This window comes from Vigna angularis, chromosome 1 (assembly GCF_016808095.1).
Source record: "Vigna angularis cultivar LongXiaoDou No.4 chromosome 1, ASM1680809v1, whole genome shotgun sequence".
Lineage (NCBI taxonomy): Eukaryota > Viridiplantae > Streptophyta > Magnoliopsida > Fabales > Fabaceae > Vigna > Vigna angularis.
Window position 1 is genome coordinate 21,613,097 of NC_068970.1, and position 25,843 is coordinate 21,638,939.

The 25,843-nt window shown below is 32.4% G+C and overlaps 1 protein-coding gene across 1 annotated transcript; it reads right to left on the bottom strand.

Annotated features, from left to right (window-relative positions):
- Positions 1-4,661: 4,661 nt before the first annotated feature.
- LOC108345403 (uncharacterized) lies at positions 4,662-17,025 on the bottom strand. The gene is made up of 11 exons (XM_017584007.2): positions 16,744-17,025; positions 15,171-16,483; positions 14,992-15,081; positions 14,447-14,911; positions 6,654-6,768; positions 6,395-6,574; positions 6,050-6,291; positions 5,826-5,916; positions 5,680-5,732; positions 5,510-5,594; positions 4,662-5,423 (listed from the first exon to the last, which is right to left on the bottom strand). The coding sequence occupies exons 1-10, from the start codon at positions 16,907-16,909 to the stop codon at positions 5,526-5,528; spliced, it is 2,784 nt and encodes a 927-aa protein (XP_017439496.1). The 5' UTR covers positions 16,910-17,025; the 3' UTR covers positions 4,662-5,423; positions 5,510-5,525.
- Positions 17,026-25,843: the final 8,818 nt, after the last annotated feature.

Here is a 25,843-nt window from a genome sequence, read left to right on the forward strand (position 1 = left end):
ATTAAAATCGTGTTCTCTCGTGCAGAGAAGGGTTTGAGTGGTCAACATTGCATGGAGTCCGAGAACACAAACCCCCCTTTTCTGTATGGTGAAAAACTGAAGCTTGATGAGCGGTTTTGTTGTTCTGTGTGGTGTAGGTATGGAGGTCGAAGAGAGGAACCAGAAAGGGTGCAAGGGCTCAAGGTTCCAGAGTTTTTTCTTGCAGTGGGGGCACAAGAAGCGGTTGAGATGTGTGAGGGTGGATTTCTCTGCAAAATTAGAACCAACCTTTTCATGAATGGTGATACCCATAGCTGCAAAATTGGATTTCTCTACAAAATTAGAACCACCCTTTTCTTTGTGTTCAGTTTCAATCGGCGTGGCCGGGGGTTGCTCATCCCAATTCTTTCTCGCACTCTTGGACCCAACCAGCGCATCGGAGACCTTCGAGATCCCGGCGACAATGGTGGCCATCTTTTTTCTTTGCGGCGGAGTCCACCACCACCGACGATACCTTGAGCCCGCTGGACAACCTTCTCCCAAGAGAAAGCAACGCCCGCCGCGGACTAGGTGACGACTGCTGTTGGTGTTGTTTTGTTGGAATGTCTAACCGTGGTTTGAGAAAAATAAAAATAATATGATTAGAATGGAAAAGAAGAAGGTGAGGAAGGTTTGAAGTCAGAAGGGGATTTGGAAGAGGAAGAGTGAGGTTTCCACAGTAGAGCTCGTGAAGCGTGGGGAGGTTTCCAAGCTCCGGAGGGATGTTTCCCGTGAGCTTGTTGCCAGAGACGGCGAGGTACTGGAGGTGCTGCTAGGTGCCATATTCGGGAGGAATCTTGGTAGAGAAAAAGTTGTCGCCGAGATGGAGGTGACGGAGGAGGGGCATGGCAGTGACGATGAAGTGGACCCTAATTTGGTTTAAAGGATTTTATTTAAAACTTAAAATAAAATAAATTCCATCACATGCGCCACATCATAATTAATTGCTAGATCAACATGTCACTATACACTAAAGTTAATGTCGTCTACCAAAATTAACGGTAAGGATATTATTGGTTTAATTTTACCAAAACAGAGACCTAATTGAGAACTTTTAGAATATGAGGACCCAATTGATACAAATTCACGCAAATAAAACCTCTGGAGACATTTTACCTTAATTTAATGCATGTTTACAACTTAAATGTCGAATGATCATTTGATTATGTCTATTACTTGCTCATCCTCTCTTTTTTTTTGTCTTTTCTTTTATTTGAAAGACAATTTAAACCGTCTAGCTTTTAATATTTGATACATTAATTTCCACTGTGCATTTGTTTAATCTTTTCTATGTAAAAAAACTATCAATATTATGTTTATTCCTATTGTAATTTCTTTTGAAGTTCCTTACTTTTTCCTTTTATTTATATTGATTCGCATGTTTGTTTTAGGAATTATATTTTAAATATTAATACACTATATACAAAAGTCAACACTTTCTGTTTATACTAGTGAAGTAATCATTGAACTTTTATTACCAAATTGTAATATTCAGACGTTTAACTTTTATTGTTTTACCTTATGATTAAAAGAGAAAAATTAAAGTTATGTGAGGAGTTCAAGTACAAAATTGAATTTTCATATTCAATAAAAATGAGTTAAATAATATATAAAGAAAAAATTATTCACAAATTCAATATTTTAAGGATTTTACTTAAAGGTGATATGAGTTTGTTATGTCTGTTTGAATAACTCAATAATTAGTATTTGTGACGAGTAACCAAACTTATTGCGAGTAAAATATTTGTATTTTAAGAGTAAGTGATTTTCTCAGTATATCTAACGCAGAACAAAACGTTAAAGCTGGTTGAAGTGAGATTCTTGACATTTGAAAATAAACGAAGAAGAAACTTTAACATGTAATATTAGATTTAGATACAATTCCCAGTGATGATATCTTCCACAATCAATCTTAAGAAGCCGTCTCATATATGCATATAAAAGATCTTAATATTAATTTTTTCCATAATAAAATGGTGCATGAATGTGGTTCCTCTTCCGCATGCTTTATCTTATTTTACAATCAAATATAAAGTTTATTTTAACTAGTAAAAACACATGCACAATTGTTGATATTTTTTTATGATAATAAAAAATATAAAAATTATAAAATTGAAATGATTATTATTGTTATCATTATAATTGTAATTATAAAATTATTTTTTTTGTAAATTTATTATAAATACTTTTTATTTATTTTATTGATATTTTTATGATTAAAAAATGATTAAATTTTAATAAAACAGTTAAATTGGAAAAAGAAACGGTTAAATTTAAAGAAACAATTAAAATTGATAAAATAATTATTTTAGTAAAGAGGAGATGGAGAAATGAAAAAAGGGTGGTGGAATGGTGGTAGAGTGGAAAGGAGAAATGAAAAATGGTGGGGAAGGTTCATAGTGAAAAAAAGAGGGAAAAGGAAAGAAAGGTGGTGAAAGGTGAAGAGAGAAGAAAATAAAAAAAAAATTAACAAATGATTACCTTTCAAAGTTGTTAATACCAATTTAACCTAATGAATTATATTAAATCATTTCAAATGAAATAGGAACTAAATTGAGGACAAAAGGAAGTAAAAAATCACATTAAATCAACCCTACAAATATTATAACCAAAATATTAAGTCTTAAATATAAGTTTCTTTGACTTTCAACTTACCCTATAACACATTACTACACTGATGACGGATAAAAAAAATTTCACATTAATATTTAACATGAAAGAAATCTATGATATTAGTAAAAAGATGATATTGAGTCAATAAAGTACTCATTCAAGTTAATGATGTCCTAATAAAAATAGGTAACGAACGAAATGAGGGGAAGAAATATAGATTTGAGAGAGAAAATAGCATAAAAAATCTTAAAATCTTACACTTTAAGTGAAATTTAAATTTTTTTAATTTTAAGAAATTAAATTATTCTCATAAGTTTTTCTATCATTCAATTTATCTTTTAAATTTTCTCTTCAAACAACATGTTCTTTTAAGTTTTTTATAAAAATAAATAACTATAATTTTAATTTAAGTACAAGCTAGGAAAACGAAAAATTAATGTAATAAATCAATCACTTATTTAACAAATAAAAATTATTTTTAATTGATGATACTTTATAGGGAAAAAAATTGTATAGTGCAAAAAAAAGGGTAGATTAGTTCTTATATATAGAGCTAATATTCCCTCAAATATTCTTCTGTTAAAAGCATTTGCTGTAATTTGAGTTCTTTCAAAAAGGATAGAAGAGGATAATATATTCTTTAGTTTTAAAAACTTTATTGCTTTCCATCTTGAAATTAAAATATATACTTCAATATATAGGTGCATGTAATTTTTCCGTGATGGTTCACAACAAAATTTTGAAGTGGTTCTTTTCACTTTTTTTATCTTTAACGTTCTTTGTATAACTAATTAATTGTTTAGAATCCTAATAAAAAGTTTAGGATCTTAAAAAAACTATATTCTAATGTTCTTTCGAAGTGATATTTATTTATTTCCACGTTGAATCTTTCGTGGTTTAAATAATAAATACAAGTTCATACTGAATATACGACTATAGTAAATATTTAGAAACAATACTCAAAATAGATGTATTAGTCTCGAAGAGGATAATTTCTTGTAGAAAATATAATTTGACAACATTTTTCTCTATATGATTACTTACTCTAATTTTATTACATCACATAAAGTAATATTCAACTTCGTAGTTTTTTTTTCATCTTGTTATCTATTTTATTAAAATGGGTAATTCTTTCTCTTATGGAAGATGTTTTAATAATGTCGAAATGTGAAAAAGCTCTTAGGTACGTAATTTTCGGAGGAAAACCATTAAAGAAACAAGACAGATTTAAATAAGGAATTAAAGAACTTTCAGATGGCATCTACTTTCTTTCTATGCCAATACATACCAACGTGTTTCCTATATTCAATTCAAGAGACTTGACAACAACATACATAATTGTCCCCTGTCTGTTCCGTAGCTTACCATAGAGCAGAATGTAAGAGACTGTGACCAAAAAATGGAGTTAAAAACTAATAAGCTAACAAAAAACAACACTACTGACACTTCCAGAACAAGACGGCAACAATGTAATGTCACAAACAGAAAACATCCAAAGAAAATCCTAGTAAAAATTGAATGCATGAAACCAAATCTTCTTGCATTCTACCTATCTTCAATCCAATTCTAGATCTTAAGCTGACAAATTGCATCTTTAACTGCTTTAGGCCAGTTTTGTGGTTTTTAAACAAATTAGTAGAGCTCAGAATAAATCGTATTACACCTCAAACTTTCATATATTTCATAACTTGACCATTCAATATTCAAGAGACAGGGACTGCTCCATGCTACATAGCAATCCTATCACTATGAACCCATCACCTATTCACTACAATAAAAGTTCTAAAAGACCACAGAAAACGAACATTTTTCCAAAGTTCCATATTACTGGAGCTTCACAATTCGTTTCAAAAAACGTCCACCTATTCACACTACAATAAAAAATCTAAAAAAACTGTAGCAAGAGAAGCAACCTAATAATCTCACTACAAAAATGTTCCATTTGATTGATGATTCACATGTTTCAGCAATTACTTAGTGTGAAGATCTCCTCAAGGAAACCCAAATTAGTAATAACTTAGCGTCACAAGGAACCAAACCAATAATATATATCATTTACTCCATAACCATAGCATTATCCATGAACACCATGCCAAATGAAAGTCAGCCTTTCACTGTATTTAGTCCCTAGTCTAGTCTTCCAGTAAATTCAATAATAAGCATAAAGTTCACCATAAAAAGGCTGCTTATGTATGGATATCAATAAATACTTGAAGGATCCCAGCCAATCAAAAGAACTCCAAAATACGGTAAAACTCAGTTCAGATCACTATTGGCTCCTAATAATGAAAGTGAACTGCAGCAAACTCTCCAAAGGCATCCATTAGAACCACAATGAGCCTCAATATGCATATTCAAATATCAAACCCTGTCTATCACTTGATAAAAAGATAAATCCATCGTGACTAAGTATTTTTCTTCCAATAGTCCTTTAAACTTTCCGATCATCAAAGTTATATTTGACGAGTCAGATTTATATTGTTCATTCAACAAAGCATCCTCAAATACAAGTCCCTGATCTCATCATACCTAAGTTGTTCAAGAAAAACTAGCCCATTCCATATAATCTTATTAATACCTTACTCCAGGACCTGAAAAAGACAACCTACCCGACAATCATTAAAAAATTTAGTCTATACCACCTATGACCAAATCGATATAGATATTTAAAGAAACAAACCAGATGGCAAAGGAGTAAGAGAAGACTGTAAAATAAATATGCAACTTCAGAATTGCATGCTCAAGTAGCAAGCTTATATTTGAAGATGTCTGTCCCACAATTCCAGATGCACCTAAACAAGAATACAGGCCAACAAAGTATTAGAAGAGAATTCACTGCAGCAAATTGGAATGTAAAATTCTACAAAATAATCTTTACCAAATGATTCGTCACATTAATAATAGTATCCATGTCCATGTGAGCCATCACCCCCATAATAAGATGAATATGAACCTCTACCGTACTGTAACGTGAAAAGAAAAATTTGTAAATAATATTACAATTAAATTATATGAACAATAAAAATAGGTTAGACAATGTTAACTAACATCGGAAGCATAGTAGTCAGGCGGGTACTGTCCGCTGCCAGACCCAAAAGAATCTACAAAAAAGAGTTTAAGAAAAAGGTTGTCAAGAATATAATCCACCGTATCGAGCAATTGATTAAGAATAAAAAGAGAGTAAAGGTATCGACCATGGTGACGAGTTCCATGAAATATAGGAGGATCTGCATAATCCAAACGGGGACGAAGTCTATTAGGCCCCATGTAATCAGGTTCAGGATCCTTGAACACGAATACAATAAATTCGAATTAATTAGTATCTTCCAGTTGTGAATGGAATTAACAAAAAGATAGTAAATACAACCACATTAAAAAAAAATAATAATAAAAAAAAATGATAAAAAAAAAATCTTACAGTCATATAAAACGGACGTTTCATTCCATGCATATTGTCATCATATAGATAAGGATCATCAAAATGTCTTCCCATAAAAGGCATGTCAAATTGTCCAACAGGGGAGTAGGTCCTCCTTGGAGGAATAGGCTCACTGGGACCTCCATCAGGCATACCATACCATGCTCTGTCATGATAAGGTCTAGTCGGTCCAGCAAATGGAGCACCTCGGGTACCAGCATAATGTCCACCCCTCACAGCTCCTGATTTACAACATAGTAAAATATTAATATCACTCAAACCTTCACGCCAAAGCATGAAAAAATAAACCTGAACTAAAATTATAGCACGATCTCTATAAATAACCTTGTGGACCAAATTGCCTTTGACGGAAATCTGGATGCATATTAAAATCAACGTCATCCCGAAAACCCATTCTTCCAATTTGACTGTGTCCACCGTGATAGAAACTCTTATCCCTGTTGAAATTTCCCCTGTTGTTGAAGGGCTGCCTTCCTCGTCCAAACCCCCTCCCTCTAGTAGGGACTGCGATTAGATAATTTTAATACTGGATTCAACAAAATAACTTAGGTTCCAAGTTAATTGTCAGAAAAACTTAAATTACCTGGTCTTGAAAAGGCTGCACTCCTAGCATGACCAATTCGGAACCCACCACACATACCACCTTTGACAGCCTGTGTTTTAGGTAGAGGGTTTGAAAGTCTAGCTCTCACTTTTATCTGAAAAGCATTGCAAAATTGAGTATTTTTCACCAGATGCAAAATAAAGTCAAAATAAAAAGAAAAATAAAAGTAGGATGTTAGATGGGTGTAAGAGCAGAAATTAAGCCCGTAATAATGATATTAATACATTTATGAAGATTAATCTGAGTCGGCAAGGGGGAGAGGGAGTGAAGGAGTTAAATGAACATTGACATCAAACTCTCAAATTAACTTACAGAATCACACAACTTTACAATTCTAGGTTGTAAAATGGGTTTAACTTGCTCTTAAACTTATTAATCTTTTCTTGGTAGATGAGTAGACTTGTTCCAACAAGCCAAACTCACATAATTTCAAGTACCGCACAAGAGTCAACAAACCCATTTGTTATCATTAATATCTGCCATAAATTTCCTAGATTAGAAGTACTTTTATTGCCTCACAGACCCAGTTTGTTACTCGTGACCTAGATTGCTTGTTGCCCAAATAAATCTGTGTTAGAAACCAAGCTGCACATTTGTAACCCTCAATTTAACACAAAGTCTTTCACAAAATTAGCAATTTATCCTGTAAATCATGGCCAAACAATTTGTCTATGCAAATTTTTAGGTGACAATCCGTGTCATGACCCTTGAACCCAGCAACACATTCAAATGTTTTTTCAATACCTGTTCCATTATCAATCTATAAACCGTTGTTATAACACTTATATCTGTATGCAGATCAGTTTATGTATTTGGTTCAACGCTTTAAATGCTAAAATTTGAGCAAGGTATCGGTTTGTTTCAAAATAAAAATATAAAACTTGTGAATGAAACACAATAAAGTTTTTGGAGTGTTTTACTAAAGGCTCAGAACAAAGAATGAAAAATATAAGATTTATTTCCTCTCCAAAAGCCGAGAAAGGAAAACACGTACATATTAAGGTCTATTAAAGATGTAGAAGGGAAACTTGTGACCCCAAATATGAGAGATGATGAGAGTTATTATATAAAGCACCAACTCCTACACAACAATGACAGACACCAGAGCATAGCTAATGTCCAAAATAAAGGATATGGTGATATGTAGTATGTGTGTGTGTGTGTGGGGGGGGGGGGGGGGGGGGGGGGGGGGCGGATGGGTATGCATGTATACATAATATGACACAAAAATATCAATTAATAATTAAGATTTATATAATTCACAGTGTAAAAACCAATCTGCTAGTTTACCTATAATAACGACCCTCACAATAGAATTCTAATTAAGAAACATATATCTGAATAGAGAGAAAGGAAAACAAGGATAAATCTTGCATTATTTAGAAGAAAAGTTATTTTCTTTTAATTTCTTCTTTTTTTATGATAAAAGTGTCTAGGAAGATTTAGTCAAAAATAGGTGTCAGCTCACATTCTTTACTCATGTTCAAGTTGTGTCGAGAAAATGTCTAAATTGCGTTGAAAAGGTATCTATGCTGAAAAAAAAAATTGGAACACAGTTCAGCAGTTTTGGGCACAAGACAAATGCATATCAGATAAGTGTGTGTCCAAAAAAGTATCAAACACAACAACTTTCGGCACACTCCTGTAGAATTTGGATAGGAGAGAGATAAAAAATAAAAAATAAAAAACAATAAGAAGAGGACAATGGTAAAACTGTGCATTCGGAACTATGGCACCTCTACTGAAGTTTGGAAATGTAAAGGAGAACAAGGTAACATTTAGCTCACAAACCTATTTAAGAGACTTGAGAGTGAAGATAGAAAGAATGATTAAAAGATAAATCATGTATTGGTTGATTATATTTATGAGGATCCTTGCATTAGAGACGGTCAAAAAAGATACAAGCAACCTAAACATGGGTGACAGGTAGGTAAAAGGAAAAAGATAAATTATCCTATTTTAACAAGCTTACCAATTCAAATAAATTAAACAATTATGACACTTAACCTCAAGCTCGAGTATATAAATTGTATGTATCAAGCTTAGAACATAGAAATTGAATTTGAGGTCTCAAGAACTTAGTCAAAATATTTGCAAACTAATAGTTGAGTTGACAAATTACATGCAAATTTTCTTGGACAACTCTTTCTAACAAAATGACTATCAATTTCTATGTGTTCGGTTATCTCAAAAATTATAAGATTGGAAGCAATGTGAATGGCTGCCCAGTTATCATAATACATGCTCATTGTTGAATTTCATACAATCTTAGCTCCTAAAGGAATTGTTTTATCCCCCCGAGTTCATAAATGAGTGATGCCATCACTCTATACTCAATTTTGGCACTAAAATGAGAAACAACCTTTTGTTTCTTGTTTTTTCAAGAAAAAATATTGCCTCCAATGAAAACACAATATCTAGCAGAGGAACACCTATCTATAGGAGTTTGTACCCAATCAACATCCCAATACTCAACCAACTGGGTATCTCCCATATCTTCATTTAGCAATCCTTGGTTTGGAGCCTTTGTAAGGTATCTAAGGATGTGAATAACCTCACTCCAATGATCAAGACGAGGGACCTACATAAGCTGACAAACCACTCCAACTACAAAAGACAAGCCATGTCTTATAATAGTGAACGGGACAAGTAAGACTTGTTATGCCAAACTAACATCTTGAAGTGAAGAGAAAGAAAGGAATTTCTTGTAGAGATGCGATGATTTTTAGTTTATGAAGAATGACACCAAGAATAGTCTAAGAAAATTGTTAGGATATAGGATGATAGGATAGATTGGGTTTAGGATAGAAGGTAGGAAGTGGCTGAGCCGAATGGTAGGAGGCAAGGGGGAAGCAAGTCTAGCCGAACGGTAGTAGGCAGGAGAGAACCGAATGCTTAAAGGCAGTAGGTTGTGTGAGTCGCACTGGTGAGCCGAACGGTAGAAAGGAAGGGAACCGAATGGTAGAAAGGGGGAATCGAGGGACAGACGATAGGGGAATAGAAGTGAAGGAACCGAACGGAATCTACACTAAGACCGAACAATAGAGGATGAATAAAATGCGAGAAAGTTTGTTAGGTTGTTAGTGGGAGAGAGAGTATAAATAAACCTTCTGTGATTTTGTTGAGTAGCTAGCCATTTACTTTGTGTAAACAGGTCTTGGACCTTGTTGAGGGGGACTAGACTCCCGAATCGTTATTGTATTTCATTATACGTTATAGTGAATACATACAATTCCTTTGTTCTCTCTGATTTGATTGCCTTTGCGTGAGTGGGTGTTGTGAGAAAGTTAGGCTTCTAACTCAGAAAGCTAACAAAAACACATTTGATAACTCTTGTAGAGTTTGTCCAACCCCAAGAACACATCATGAACAACACACACACACACAAAGAAATAGGAGAAACATGAAATAAAGGTTCATCAAGAAATAGAATAGTATAGGGCCTGTGATTGTTAAGAAAGGAAGGGGGTATTCTATTTATGAGGAAGCAAGCAGTAATTAAGAATAGCATCACCTCAGTGATGAACTGGCATATTAGTACCAATCAACAAGGTACAAGCAATTTCAACCAAGTGTCTACTTTCTTTGTGTATCAAGTGGACTAATGTAAAATATTATATGAACTTAAAAGAGTAGAAAAGTAAAAAAAAAGTATTCTTTAGCATTATCACCACTCAATTTTGATAAGTTGGCCAAACTACTTTTTTATTGCATTAAGGAAAGATACTAAAGACAATGGTTTAGATTGATCTTAAGGATAACCAAAGCAATCATGCAAAAGTTTATATGGGGATACAAAACATAATGCAGGGGATCTAGAGCCAAAAAAGTTAGCCAACTCATACTAAACTAAAATGGAAGAAAACGAGTATTACCGAAAATATTATCAAAGGCACCTAAATCAAGTATGCATGGACTTTGAATTTTCACAATTTGAGAAATGCAAGTTGTTGATAGATCAGACTAAGTGGAAAATTCTATTTGGCTGCTAGATTTTAATCTTAACTATATTCTTGTTACTCTTCATTAGAAAACTTGAATTCAATCTACTCATATTTGAGACATCGGTTGTCTTGTCAAGGAAGCCATGTAAAGAGAAATAGTTTTCTTAAGTACGGCCCATTCCCTTTCTAATACTATATCATACATGACCACTTCGTCCTCGTCTATTTCCACAGTTCCACTTTCGCAAGTAGACACCATGGCAAATGATTCATCAAAATTATGAAGATTTTTGCCAACAAGGGTAGGCAAGGTTATCAAATTCCAAAGTCCACACGGACTCATGGAAGCTATGTAGACCCTCAAGAGTCTAAGTTATATGAAAAAAATAGATATAATACATACCAATTCAACACTCCACACCATAACTAATCAAAAATTCCATAATTATAAAATAACTGAGTTTAGTAATGCATATGACTATTGTATAAGCTCAAACTACACCAAAAAGATAAGTCCATACAATTCCCAAACGTAAGTTCTTGAGGTAATAACAATTAAATAACTAAACAGAAAAATGTCTTCTAGGTCTACGAAGTGAAGATGCCTCATCGCATCAAAAGAAGTTGAAATAGATCCACTTTTGGACATTTTAAAATCCTGAACAACTAACTGTGAAATAGAAAGAATAAGAAAATTTAAAAATAAAACAAAACTAAACACTAATTGAACAAATAAAAAAAAAGGATGCAAAGAGGAACAAGACAATACCGTTAAACTGAACAACGAAACAAAAATGAACAAATTCTGCAACTAGAGAAGGAACTTAACACTTCAGAAACGAAGCACACAAACAGAGAAGAGGAGCGGTTAAAGGAGAGGTGCAATCGGAGAAGAGCTGCAATCAAAAAACATGCACGATGGTCTAAGAAGATGCAACATGGTGGCTAAGCATACGAGACACGGTGTTCTGAGAAGATGTGTGACACAGTAGTGGGAAAAGATGACTATTCAAGAAGATTGCTAATGTCAGAAAGAGTGTGAACATAAGAGTTTAAGAACGAAATTTGCCTTCATAATTTGAAACACTGCATTCCAAATGCAACACATGGCCAAAGGACATGATCCGTTCACATGACTGGTACATGTAAGCCTACTCCAAGTTTACCAAGTACGATCCGAGTTTAATCTAAGTCCACTAAAAAACAGATTTGCAAGCAAGTCAACTCAGACCAGGCGAATAAACTCTTAAATTCATGAGTTTATGGGTTGTCCCCGGAGTTCGATAACCATGAGTGGGAACACAAAACAATCATGTTGTTTGGTTAAGCAACTAAGAATTTTGGTCTTGAACATAATCAAAATATGGGTTCATGTCACGAATGATCATAATCATATAAAACTTATCCAACTTCTTAACCTCTTCTAAAGAATCAACTTATGAGAACAACTTCAACTCCTTAACAAATTGAACATTTGCGATAAAGGAAGTCATGTAGTGATTTTGTTTCAGAGATACCAATTTATGACCAAAATCATATAGGCATTAAATACCATTTGCAAAAAATACTTTTAGCCCTCTTCCAAAAAGAGTTACTAGCTTTGAATGCTCTAAGAGTTTCCAATATATTGGGTTCCATAGATTGTCATAACAGAGCAGAAAGCTGAAAATCTATCTTATTCCCCTGGCCAACCTTGTCTAGTTAGTTGTATTTTGCAATCATCTTCTTCCTTGTGATCATAGAAACAGTGGCCAAAAACCAAAGTTTAACAAATGGAAGCCTAGATAGATGATTTTCACCATTAAGCTTTCTTAAAGTAATTGTGGGGAACCCATACAAGGAGTGGATAGGTCCAGATTCCATTTCATACCAGAGAAAGAGAAGACAAGGGTAAAAAAATAAACATTCAACGTGTTCAAGAGGACCTAACCACCAACCGAGAGTGAAAGGAGAAAAAGGCAGTTGGAATAGGGACTACAGAGGTCAGTGAATGCAACAATGGTGGCACAATGCCATTCCCAAAAGGTGGCATGTGGACAGCATGCACCTAGGTGAGTCGTTCAAAGAGAATGCATGTGGTGGCACGTGAGGAGGAATTGTCCTTCGAGTTAGTTGGGTTCTGTATCACATAAAGAGATGATCCAAACATGATGCTTGGTGGAGAGAACTACAGCAGCCTGCAATGGCGGCAGACAGCAATGGTGGACATGGGGTTTTGTGTTGCTTGACGAGACAAAAATGACCTTGTTTTTCTCAGAGCAGAAAGCAAGGGTAGCCATGACAGACAATCAATGCAAGATTGACCCACACCAACTTGAGAGTGAAAATAGAATGAATGCCTAAAAGAATCATCTTAACTTAATCATATATTTATAAAAATACTTACATCAGAGATATTCAATAAAGATATGAGCAACTGAAACATGCGCCAGATAGATAATACAAAAACGAGAAGTTAACCTATTCTAACAAGGTAACTCACTCAAAAAAGTTAAACAATTCTAACAAAGATTTTGAGATCTAAGAAGATGCAAGATGAACGTATTGATTCCTAAAGATTTAAGAACAAGCAAGGTTGCCATACTCGAGTTTACCAAAATTTGCAAGACTTCCATAGACTACACTCAAACTCATAAGAATTTACTTAGTTTATCTCTCCTAGTTATTCTTTTAACATCAAAATTAGCTTTTAAGTTAACACTGAAAATCAAATCTTAAAAAATATCATAAACTAGTTCTTAATTTTATTTTTTTTACTTGGAAATATCTTTCAAGCTAAAAATCTTCTTGCGAAATAATTAAAAAAATTAACTTTTGTTTAAGCAATTTATAAGAAAGTACGCAAATTAATTTAATTTACAAAAATTATTTTATTAATAAAATAATATTAAAATCACATAATTAAAACTTTTAATTTTTAAAAATATCAAGAAGATATTCAAACTATATATATATATATATATATATATATATATATATATATATAATACTAATAAAAAAATGTAAATACTGATTACAAATAATGAAAATTTTCTAATTCTTGTATATTGTTTAACAGTATTTTAAAAGAAATAAAGAATAAAAAATTCATTATAACTGAACATTAATTAAAAAAAAGGCAAAGAAATTAAAAAAATAAATAAAGCTTTTAGACCATTAGGTTTTCTAAATGCCAATTTTGTATTATGTAAACTTGACAAAAGTTTAAGTCGCCTCTATAAATGTTGCAAGAGTTAAGGCACACGTTTGATTCAGATTATTTCTAAGGAAATACCCCTTATTTTTCAAAAACTGTCTAAACAAATATTATTTCTCCAAAATAAATTGAACCAAACATGAACATAGACTCTTCTCGAGTTTTTAACACAAATTGAAACCTAAATTATTAAAAGCAAATTTCTTCCAACACACTACTTCCTTTCTCGTATATAAACCAAAAAAAAAACTAACTTCACACATTAAGAAAACCAGTGAAGTACGTTAAATTTAACTAATTGCTTAATATTCTTCCTAAAATGTCTTTCCTCTAAAACAAAAAATAAATATTATGATGTTGGAACGAAAAGTCAAACATTATAAGTTAGGATATTTTAGGAAAAATATCATTACATGAAGTAAAAGTAGTTAAAATTTGCTTACATTTGAGAACAAGAAAAGTGATTTTTTTTGCCTACAAAATAAGATGGGAGGTAGTATAGTTTAAAAATAATGCAGTTGAAGTTGATATTCCCTATGTTCTAAAATCCGGCAAAGGGGAAACCACTGAAAAAAGAGAATAATTTTGTACGCATGTAAAATCAGGGTCAAGTAAAAAGCAATAGTGAATACCTTTGATGCCGCATCACCCATTTCTGATTTATTTACACCATCAACACAAGCTACAGCAGCTTCATGTGTAAAAAAATCAACAAATCCATAATCCTTCCTCTTAGCAGTAGACATATTCCGTGCTAAGACGATTCTTACAATTTCACCATAAGATTTAAATAGCTCCCTCACATGATCTTCGTCCCAGTGTGGAGGGAGACCATTAATAAACACAGACTTCACCTGTGCCATTATCTCTGGGTCAGGTTCACGCATGGGTTCAGCAAAGGCTACCTTGGCAGTTCGTTCAGCATGGCCAAAGACAACATCAGGCTTTTGAAGCCTCTTATATGCAAGCATGGCATCTGCATGACAAGAGAACTCTACAAATGCAAAGCCCCGGCTCAAGCCCTCATGTTGAACATCTGGGACAAGCGTAATGTTTTCAACCCCTTCAATACCATAGTCCTTCAGCTTCTGTTTAATCTGCCACCCATATGTTAAGAAATAAGTTAACACACCAGGGAAGTAAACACTTGCAACAGAAAAAACATGTCTAAACTTACAGCTTCTTTTGTCCAAGTATTGCAAATATTTCCCAAGAATAATGTGTCATTATCCTCACTAGGTGCAGTGCCACACCGTTTACCACGTATCTGTAAACAATGGGAGGTAAAACCATAGCACAAAAGAAAGAAAAGATTGTAAAGTCAAAGAAATAAACAATCAGATATAACAAACATACAACAGGGTTCTTCATTTCAGACAAAGCTTTCTTAGCATGCTCCTTATTAGCAAACTTCACAAAAGCATAGCCCTTGTTTTTATTTGTTGAAGAATTTTTATGCAACCTGACTTCAAGTATCTCCCCCATCCTCTGGAAAACCTTTCTCAGATCTTCCTCTGTAGCATCACGATCCAACCCACCAACAAAAATCTCATGCTCTTTTTTAATCTTTCGCTGATTTGCTATGGCCTCCAACTCCCTATGCTCCTCCTCCAACGTCCCAATTTCATCTAGAGGTTCTTCTGGATCTTCTTCTGGATCTTCCTCCGGATCTTCTTCAGCAAGCTCCACCTCCCCTTGTCCTCGAAGATCTAACTTTTTACCACTCTTGGGTCCTTCACCATCATCTTTAATGGGATTAGCATCTTCTGTTTGCACCTGGGCTTTCACTTCTACACCAAGCGACTCAGTGTTCTCTTCATGTCCAAAAAGGTTTGTTTCCTCTCCCTCTGCTTTCTCTGGATCCTGCTCTTTCAACTTCCCTTTTTCTACTTCCTGTTCTTTCAATTGAACCTTTACTTTATGTCCTTCTTGTTCTATCGTCTCTTCTTTACCTTGCTCTCCTTCCCGTTCTAACAATTCCTCCTTACCTTTCTCTCCTTCATGTTCTTTCAACTCTTCCTTACCTTCCTCTCCATCGGGTCCTTTCAACTCTTCTTTTTCTTTCTCCCCATCAAGTTCTTTCAACTCTTCCATTCCTTTGTCTCCTTCCAGTTCTTTCAACTCTTCCTCTCCTTTGTCCCCTTCATGCACTTTCACCTCTTCCTTCCCCCCATCTCCTTCCTGTTCTTTCAACTTCTCCTTTCCTTTGTCCCCCTCTTGATCTTTGAACACTTCCTTTGCTTTCTCTCCCTCCTTTTCACCAGTACAATCTTCATTATCTGCAGATATATTGAGGTCCATAATGGGCCGCCGTAGTCGCTGAAAAGAAACAGAAACATCCTGTGAAGCAGTTACTTCAACTTCCATTATGTCATTCCCCTTTTCAACAACAGCTTCATCCACTTCCATCCACTTCTGTTCCTTCTCTTCAGAAAACCCGACACCTTGTTCCCCCTCTTTCTCAACCTCAATACTATTTGCATCAACAACTGCAACATCCTCCACTTTCTCTGCAGCCTCGGTTTTGTCTTCAATAGGAGTTTCATCAGCTACTGCCTCACGTTGTTCTTCCGAATTCGGAGTATCAATTGCTTTAGCTCTAGGTCTCCCTGGAGCCTTTCTTTTTGAAGTTTTTGTACTGCTACCACTAGCTACCGGTTTCTGCTCCACTGTCATGAATTTCACCCAGGGATAAGGTTAAGAAAATAGCACTGAAAAATAATCAACAGTCTCAAACAAAGACAACCCTAAAAGAAATAAATAAATAGAAATTACAGCAAAGCCATAAAAGAAAACATGAATTCCCCAATTACTACGTCATAGTTGAAACAAACATGAAATCATGATCATAGGGGTTTCAGTCTAAGTCTTGCTTTTCTTTCCTCTCATACTAAGCTTCGGAAACAGAAAAGAAAAAAAAAAGGCTTACCAGTAGATTGATCGGTTTTGGAGTCGGGTGCGGGTGAGACCTCTTTCTTCTTTGTGCTTCTGGTTTTGGTGGCGGGTGTGCGCTTCGCCGCAGGGGATTTCCTCGGCGGTGGCGTCTTCTTGGGGGTTGCGGATTTGGAAGCGGGATCAGCATTTCGTGTTCTCATGGTCGAAATTATTCAATAATGAATCAATCGTCGTTGATCCAATGAACGAGAACTAAACCTACGTAACCCGAACTGAAGTGAAGCACCAGTTTCCAATGCTTCAAAATGACGATAATTTCCTTTTATAATCTTGCTGCTTAAATTTTGCTTATTATTATAGGTCGGTCTAGTAATTTAAATGTTTTATTTTTAATTTTTCTTAACACTGTGTGTGTCGATTTACTTTTACGTAGTCTTAATTAATATTGGTATTTCTGTCCATTAGTAGAAAAACATAAATATTATCGCGATTGTGTGATTGTGTTCTTATTAGACTTGATTTTCTAAATTTATTATAATTATACTATAGAAATTTTGTGATTGGAAAATATTGAAGATGATACCAGTGTTTAAACATTTATTTTAGTGTTTATCTTAAATTGAGGTGTAATATAAGTATTTCAAAATCTTGAGACTGAATAGGTTATTTATACGACTTGGTTAATGTATAATAAGGAATTAAGAGTTCTTTAACTTTGAATTTAGTGATTTTTTTAAAGATATTTAGGTCAATAAAAAACAATTTATCTTGATAAGGATTCTATGAATTTGTTTTTTCTTCGCTAGAGGATATGAAAAGAATTTTGGTTGTTGGTACATAGAATTTATCTCTCGGTATTCTTTGTGTTTTTGCTTGGATAAAAGACTTTGTCTATATATCTATGAAACTCGCGAAAAACTCTATGTTGAGTTTGTATTCATAGTCTTCCTTTGAAGTATTTGACTCTTGAAAGTTATTTTCTCAATAGCTCATGGAATTGACACACCCTTGTTTTTAAATGATTATACCATGAATAAGTCTTGAGGTTTCTTTTCCATGTCTTAGTTGATATTGATTTGTTATATGATTTTCCTTATCAAATTTTGGTGGAAAGACCAAAATTTGTGTTTATTGTTAATGTGTAATACGAGAATTTGTCTTTATTATGTTCAAATTGTAAAATGATTTATCATGATTTATCTAATTATAGATGGTTACAACAAGATAACAACATTTTTAGTAGGAAAAAAACAATTGGCACAAAAGTACAACAACATTATCATCCTAAGATGATTGGTGTACAAGAGACTAAGGGTTAGCTTCGGATTCAGTGATTCCTTCGATGGCACAACCTTTGAAGCCTATGGAGTAGCCTGAAGTAGAGGCTATGATAGAGCTTGTGGTGGATCTTATGGTAGAGACTATGGTGGAGGCTACTGTGGAGCCTGTGGTTCAACATATTATGGTGCAATATGTTATAGAGTCGCCTACTGCTTAGTCACAGCCTAAGAAATCAGTGGTTAATCATGATAATACCTATGTTGCAAATGAATCTTCTTTTGTTAATAAACTAGATGTTTCTATATGTGGTGTGCTTATAGAGTTTGATTCCTTGACTGATATGCATTCTCAAGAGAATGTCACTCTCATTGTTAGTAGTTTGAGGGGTTTATAATGACTAAATTCACTTAATAATAGTTTTAAGGTAGTTCCTAATTCTTTGACATATGAGGAAACTCATTTGGCGGAGAAACTAAAATTAGCTTTTAAATGTGTCAATATGCTTGATAAGAGGGGATATTCTAATATTGAAGAGAATGATGAACTAATTCAAACTACTAGGAAATTTGATACGGATAAATCAAGGAAACTAAATCTTCCAAAGTAAGGAATTCTACAAAAACACTAATGATTTTTTTAGGCCTTTTTTTTAATGTGAAAGGGTTTACTAATGATAAATTTATTAATATATTATTTGTTATAGGCATATGGTATTCAAAGATTGGAATATTATGTGTGAAGGAGGAAATCATAAGGAACAATATAAGTGGATTCCATTTATTTATTTTATTTTATAGTTTTTTTTCATAATAGGTATTATTTACTTGTGTGTATAGTGTAATTTTATTATGTATTTGGTGTGTCTATCTATGTTTTTTCTTTTTATTTCTTTTAATAAAATCTTCATGTAATGATAGTAATGTCTAACATAAATTTATTAAGAATAATACAATTCTTTCTGAAATGTCAATTAGTATAAAATTTGTTTTACTTTTCTCCCGATTATCTCATTTTATGTGACATGAAAATTAAATAACTTAAAAAATAACATTTACATTTATCAATAAATCATTTTTCTTTTTATCATAAATTAATTTAAGGAAAAAATTGTCATCTATTTGCCAAAAAAAAAATATGATTTAATTGATTTCATCCTAGACTTTATCTTTTATTATAACAAGATCATTCATAATTTTGTTGTATCTATGGTTGCAACAACCTCACCAATGCCAATAATGGGTCTTGTAAATTTTTTGATACATGTAACTTTGTTTAATGTTGCCATACATAAAATAACACATGACATTAGTTAAGGTACTATGTACTACATACATAACAATATTAGTGGAGATACAAATTGATTTGATGTGTATTGTAACTGATTTAATTTGTGGTGTCATCCTCACGAGATGTTTCGGCCAAACAATGAAGGTTTTCAATGCTTGTGATACAATAACAACCTCTGATGTTGGTATAGGAATTGAAACATTAGTATAAAATACAGTGTCCACCATAACCTTCACCAAATGAGAGGGGAGACACTCACCATGAAACATTGTGGAACCTTCAAAGCACTTCCCTAGGGCCATTAATTGGGGAAGATACATAATCAATCAATGTTACAACTCACATTGGTAACCAAAGCCAATGTCAACCCACATTTAAGGTGTAGCGTAACAAATCCCTTTAGTGTTGACTTTAACTCTGAGAGAAAGATCAAGTTGTACTACAATGGGCAGCTTTTGCAAGAGTGGTAAGCTTTATAATCACTTGTTAAATGATTTCACCATCGCTTGCTGCTTTTGTCTCATCTCTTGACACTTTTCTCTTATTTGCTTTAATCTCCTCCCATAGTTGCTTTGCCAAGTCAACTTTCATTTTCTATAAGATTTCTTCCATAGGCGCATTAAAGGATAAATGTGATTGGTGGTGTGATGAGGCTCCAAAGTAACCTTGAATCCCCAAACCGTATCTAGTAGTATGAACACATCTAAGGTGTCAAGGTCGTCCAATAACAATATTAAGAATATATTTTCGACCATGAGATTGAAACCACCTAGGAGCTTTGCTTAACTATATAATCCTTCAAGAAGAAATCATATATAATTAGAACACTTTATATGAAAAAAAAGTTTTAAATTAATCTATCCAAACACATTTACTTACAACAACTCAGCTACCCATTGTGATTCTTCAGGAGTCCATGTTCTCGACTTTTTTAAATGGACCTGCTTCCATTTCTTATGGAAGGATGGTGGGGATGGAGGTTGAATTGAATGTCCAGTACAATCTTCATTGCCAAAAACAGAACATGCTTTAATCTTTTCTCTAATTATCTTCTGCTCTAGTTTTTTATAACCGTTACAAGAAAGTAAGTGGGGAATGTCATTATATGCTTGGATGTCATGTTCTTTTTTCAAAACACCTTATAAATATTTAAATGAAATTTACTTAGTATTGTACATTATATGTAATAAAAAATATATAAGTGATGTTATTAACCTCTCATTTCTTACTTTCTCAATTTTGTACAAACTTTTGCCAAGTTTTTTCATCATATTGTTAGGTAGAAACAAAGTCCCACATGAGATAAAATAAGAGATGGACATGAGTTTATATACACATAAGATACCTCTATTGGTAAGAGACCTTTTGGAGTGGTACCAAAACAAAATCCGTGAGGGCTTAACCTAAAGCGAACAATATCTTAACAATGTGGAGATATATGTGTGTGTATGTGGTGAACCTCCCTACAAATTTGTTGGGTCTATAAAGGAGGGGGTTCACCGGGGAGACACAAACACCAGTGACATCTGAGCCTAACCATATAAGGTATTGACACCACTCTTTACCCAAAACCTTAAGGCAATGAGTTAATGGGTCTTTCACCTTTATATAGTGCTCTACTTTCTCATTTCTATCCAATGTGGGACTTAGAGTCACACTTGGATTCCAACAATCTCCCCCTCAAGGGTGAGTCCCTTCCACATAGGTACACTCCCCCTCTAGCGGAAGCATTCCCCCCAACCAATCATAACCATGAGTAGTCATTTCCAATCGTCATTCATCTTAACAGGACTTGCTTACCTGAATACTCTTTGCTAGGAAGACTTTCGATATAGGGACGATTATACTCGTCTAGCCAGCAACCAAGACAAACCATCGGCTTTGATACCACTATTGGGTCTATCAAGAGGGGTGTTCACTGGGGAGACACATACACCAATGACATCTGAGCCTAACCATATAATGGATTGACACTACTCTTTACCCAAAACCTTAAGACAATTGGTTAATGGGTCTTTCACCTTTATATAGTGCTCTACTTTCTCATTTCTATCCAATGTGAGACTTAGACTCACACTTGGATTCCTAACACATACTTGTTACAAGGACTTTCACCTTTTCTTAATTATATACATAAATTATTGTTGATTTTGATTTAAATTGATGCCACTTGATTGAAATTGATGACAAAACCTTCAATTTCAACATCCTCGCATTAGATATATTAAAAGCCATATGCAAATATAAGGAAAAATATAAACATTAATACATTTACTTAAAGAAATATACAATATTACCAAGATAGCATTCCAAATGGTGTTTCTCTCCTGCTCGGTAACATAATCCCGAGATAGAGTAAAGATAGATATTTTCTCATGAACAACTACTCTAAGATAGGTGCTAAGAGTTTTTGCATTTAGCCTAGTGACTCTACGACTGTGCACATCAATATTCACTGGTGTCCTCTCATTACTAGCTAACCTTTTAGTAAGAACCTTTAATCTAGTAGCTCATATGTTAGATCTCTTGAGAGGACCTTCATCATATCCATATTCCAGTTTTGAAATTAAAATGACAAACATTAAATATAACAAAGGTGATATATATAATTAATAACATTAAAAATTCACATAAATTCGCACACACACATATATTCCTTCATCATGATCTTTTTGAGTCGCATGCACATCATCCATGATATCATCACAATATTTATCAATCATTGTTGGACTGTTTTCTATTGTGTAGCACAACACGCCTGTTCTCAAATGCAGAATTAGTGACATATAAGACTTATGAAGCTTGATATGCCATAATAAATGTTTCATCTTCATACCCTACCTTTCAAAAGTAAACTAATCTCATTCCCAATTCATTAACTTTCACAACCAGTTTTGTTGTCAACCTTTTTGCATTTAAAAACGTGTACAAATTTTTTGACATAACTAACTTCTCAAATCTCCTTTATGACATCGTAATAGGACATGGATACCACAATTGGATTTTGAACTTTTAAAGTCTAGAATTGCAATGACTCTTTGTCCAAAGTGACTCCGCTATTATGCATAATTCCTTTATTATCTTGAGACTTTGTATAAAACAAAGTTCCATTAATTTCATTCAAAGCAACATAAAACATTAAACTTTAATCCATTTGCAAATCAGGTTAATGTTTCAAATGCAGACGAATGCTTCAAGATTTATTCTTTAAACCAAGTCATGGAAGTTTTTTTATGTTCCATTAAACACCACATTTTAATTTTATACGCTGGCGTAAGAAACATCGTTATTCAGCATCGTGGTATGTCCTTTTTGCACTAATGTTAGAATTTTATAATTTTTTCAACATTGTTCTTCTTCCCTACCATACACACATGTTGATCCTGATTTTATTGTCTTTACTAATTTATATGTACTATTTATGGTTACAACCATGACAGTGCCTATCTTGTATTATTGTTTGTTTGCTTTTTTATCTTCTGGGAATGTTTTGGCTTGTTTAGTGTTGGACATAACCTTTGTTTATCCTGTTTGAATCCTTCTTTTTTCTTTAGGATAATTTTAATGTTTTGGTTTGTTTATGATTAAGCAAGCACTATAATATCTTTTTTAGTGTTTGAGGATGTATAATTTGTATAATATTGGTTAATTAGAGAAATGTTGCTTGTTATTTTAGGATGGAAGCTGTGAAAATAATATTAACTGTGTTGTTTGCTTTTTTTATCTTCTTGACCATGAGTCCATGGACCATGATTGACCTATTTAATTTTTCACGAATTAATTATTTACAATGAATCTTGAAAAACATTGAATATTAATGGCATGGAAAGATGAAGAATTTGATATCTTAATTTGGTGGAAAGTTAATAGGTTGAGATATTTAATCTTGTAAATGATTTCTAGCCATTTCTAGCTCAAGAGTTGCTTTTCTAGCCATTTCAGTCTTCACTTAATATTGGTGGTCGATTTTTTTACTCCACATTGTAATAGATTACACCAAAATACTTTAGATGCATCATTGTGTGTTCAAAATTGGCTATGGACTTACATAAAAGGTAATTAAACTAACACTTCAAATTACATATTTATATTCATTCAGATTACTTGTTAGAATGAATGACTTGAGTTTTCTTTTCAAGCTCTTCAAAATTGAAAGTGGACAAGATGAAGCTTCTTAATTGATGATAATGTTAGTAGTTTTATTTTTAATATTTCATTCTAATTTTACTAATAATGTCATTATTTCATTTATTGAAGACTTTATTTTTGTGTTATTTGTTTCATGAATTAAGTGGCCAAAATGAAAATAGAGTAAGAATGATAAATATTAGGGAGTGTCAATTTGATAATAATTATTTTATAAATTATTTCTATTTGGGTGTATGTTTTAATTACTATTAATTTGGACTTGTGTTTTAACTTTTATTTAGTTGTCCATTGAGTTTTGTTTGGATGTATGTTTTAAGTACAATTTTTTTTCGTAATTTTATTTGATTATCATTTAAAAACTTATAAAATACCTTTTTTTAAAAAATATCTGCAAATATTCATGGATAATTATAGATTTTAAAAAATTCGTGGATTTTTTCAAGCAAATAACATAATAGATAATAAATCAATTTTTATGTGTAAGTCAAGTGATAGGTAAATACTATCTGTGCTCAATCCAATCTCATTACTATCCCTAGATACAACAAATCATTTAAATCTTAATAATATTATCTTTAATATACAGAGTTAGTTAAAAGTTATTTTCTTAGTTATGATATCCTCTTGAATCAGTTAATAATTGATTTTTTATGGTCTTATATTTGTAATTATTGATTTATTATACAAACCTTTTTTTATAGTGTAACTAGTATTTTTAAGGTTAAAAAATTGACATTGCATTATCAAGCGATATAAATAATTATAAAATTATCTAGTATTTTTTTTACTCTTGCTCTTTTATCAATCTTTACCCGTCTTAATTTTTCAAAATTTAATTGCATTTTGTTTTAAAAATATTAAAAAAAATCTGTTGTAAAAATAAAATAAAATTTAAAACCAAATTACCCCTCTTCTTTTAACAAGCCTACCCTATTTTTCTAACAACGCACGAGTAGGCTTTAGAAGAAAATTGCATAATACATGCATGCACGTTGTATTTTAATTAGTGATTGCATAATGTAAGTAAGTATATTATTTAAAATTTGATAATGACACACTACCATGACACCCGTTATATAAAGACTTGAAAGGGTCATAATGTGACCATCAAACCTTAATTTAAGAGATATTGAAGTATATTTTTTAACAAATAAAATACAATATGTATGTCCCTAACCTTGTAATTATTCGAATTTCAAGTTCACCTCCTCATAGGAATACAAATAATCAACTATATAAATATTATAATTAGTGCATAGAATTGGACACATAAAGCTTGCATCATGAAATTAACTCTAAAATGTACATGGAATTATTACTAGCTAGGCCAAGCTTTATCATTAAATTATACAACCATTTGTGGTGGTTAATATCAAAATAGTGAGTGATGCCATGATATATATAATATGGTATTCTTGAAGGTGTTTATTGAATGCAAACTATTTTAACTCTTAAAAGCATTTGATAAATTTTTAAATATTAATGAAACCCATTTTATCCCAAACAAATTCTAATGTTTCCATCCATCTTATCATCATAAGTTCTAATGTGCTCCACCTAATACTACTTATTTATTATTACTTTTTATTTATTATTACTTTATAGTTCACGCATCACGGAATGCCCTTATCAGCCATATAAATAACACAATCCCTTTTATCATTTTAACCATAACAGAAACTGAAGGCAATTAATAAAAAATAAAAGAAATCACTAAAACCTAACTGGGACAGATCGAACTTAAACCATTTAACTAATGGTGATATGTTTACCTGTTATTGATGTTAAAGAATAGAATATATCACCTCTTCCAAACTCATCCTTTTCTTCATAGATTATCTCTCCTCTCACATGTCCATTCAACTCCCATGTCTTGTAATAAAAAACAAAATCTTACTTTCAATTTTTGCAACTAAAGTATATATTGATGATTTTTCTTCCTTAATAATGAAATTCTTCATTGGCATTATTTTCAAAATATAATCTCTGTCAGTCCTTTAATTTAGTTATTTGTTATTTACTTATAGACTCATCTCGTTAAAAAAATTGTTAACGATTATTTTTTTTTAAATAGTCACATATTAACAAACTATTCACTATTTTTTAATGTATTTTTTTTTTCTGAAAATTAAAATTACTCTTTTTTCAAAATTTTAAACTAATTTAATTTTTCATTTAATGAATTTATTTATTTTTAATAAAATTTAATTAAATTTATTTAAAATTTTAAACACATTTATTAAAATATTAAAAAAAAATATCAAATAGTATAAAAAATTAAAATTTTATTTAAAATACGTTTTTGGTAATAAAGTTTGATTAAAATAATTAAATTTACATATTTTTAAAATAAGTCAATTCTAAATAAAAAATAATTTTAATTTTCACTAAAAATATATTTAACTAATTTTATTTTA

What these genes read in the sequence shown, in the direction of transcription:
- LOC108345403 (XM_017584007.2), bottom strand. Translation starts at nt 16,909, where the DNA reads ATGAGAACACGAAATGCTGATCCCGCTTCCAAATCCGCAACCCCCAAG. An exon ending in AACGTCCGTTTTATATGACT is followed by an intron (nt 5,917 to 6,049) that starts GTAAGATTTTTT and finishes TTCGTGTTCAAG; the next exon opens with GATCCTGAACCTGATTACAT. An exon ending in CTGACTACTATGCTTCCGAT is followed by an intron (nt 5,595 to 5,679) that starts GTTAGTTAACAT and finishes TTCACGTTACAG; the next exon opens with TACGGTAGAGGTTCATATTC.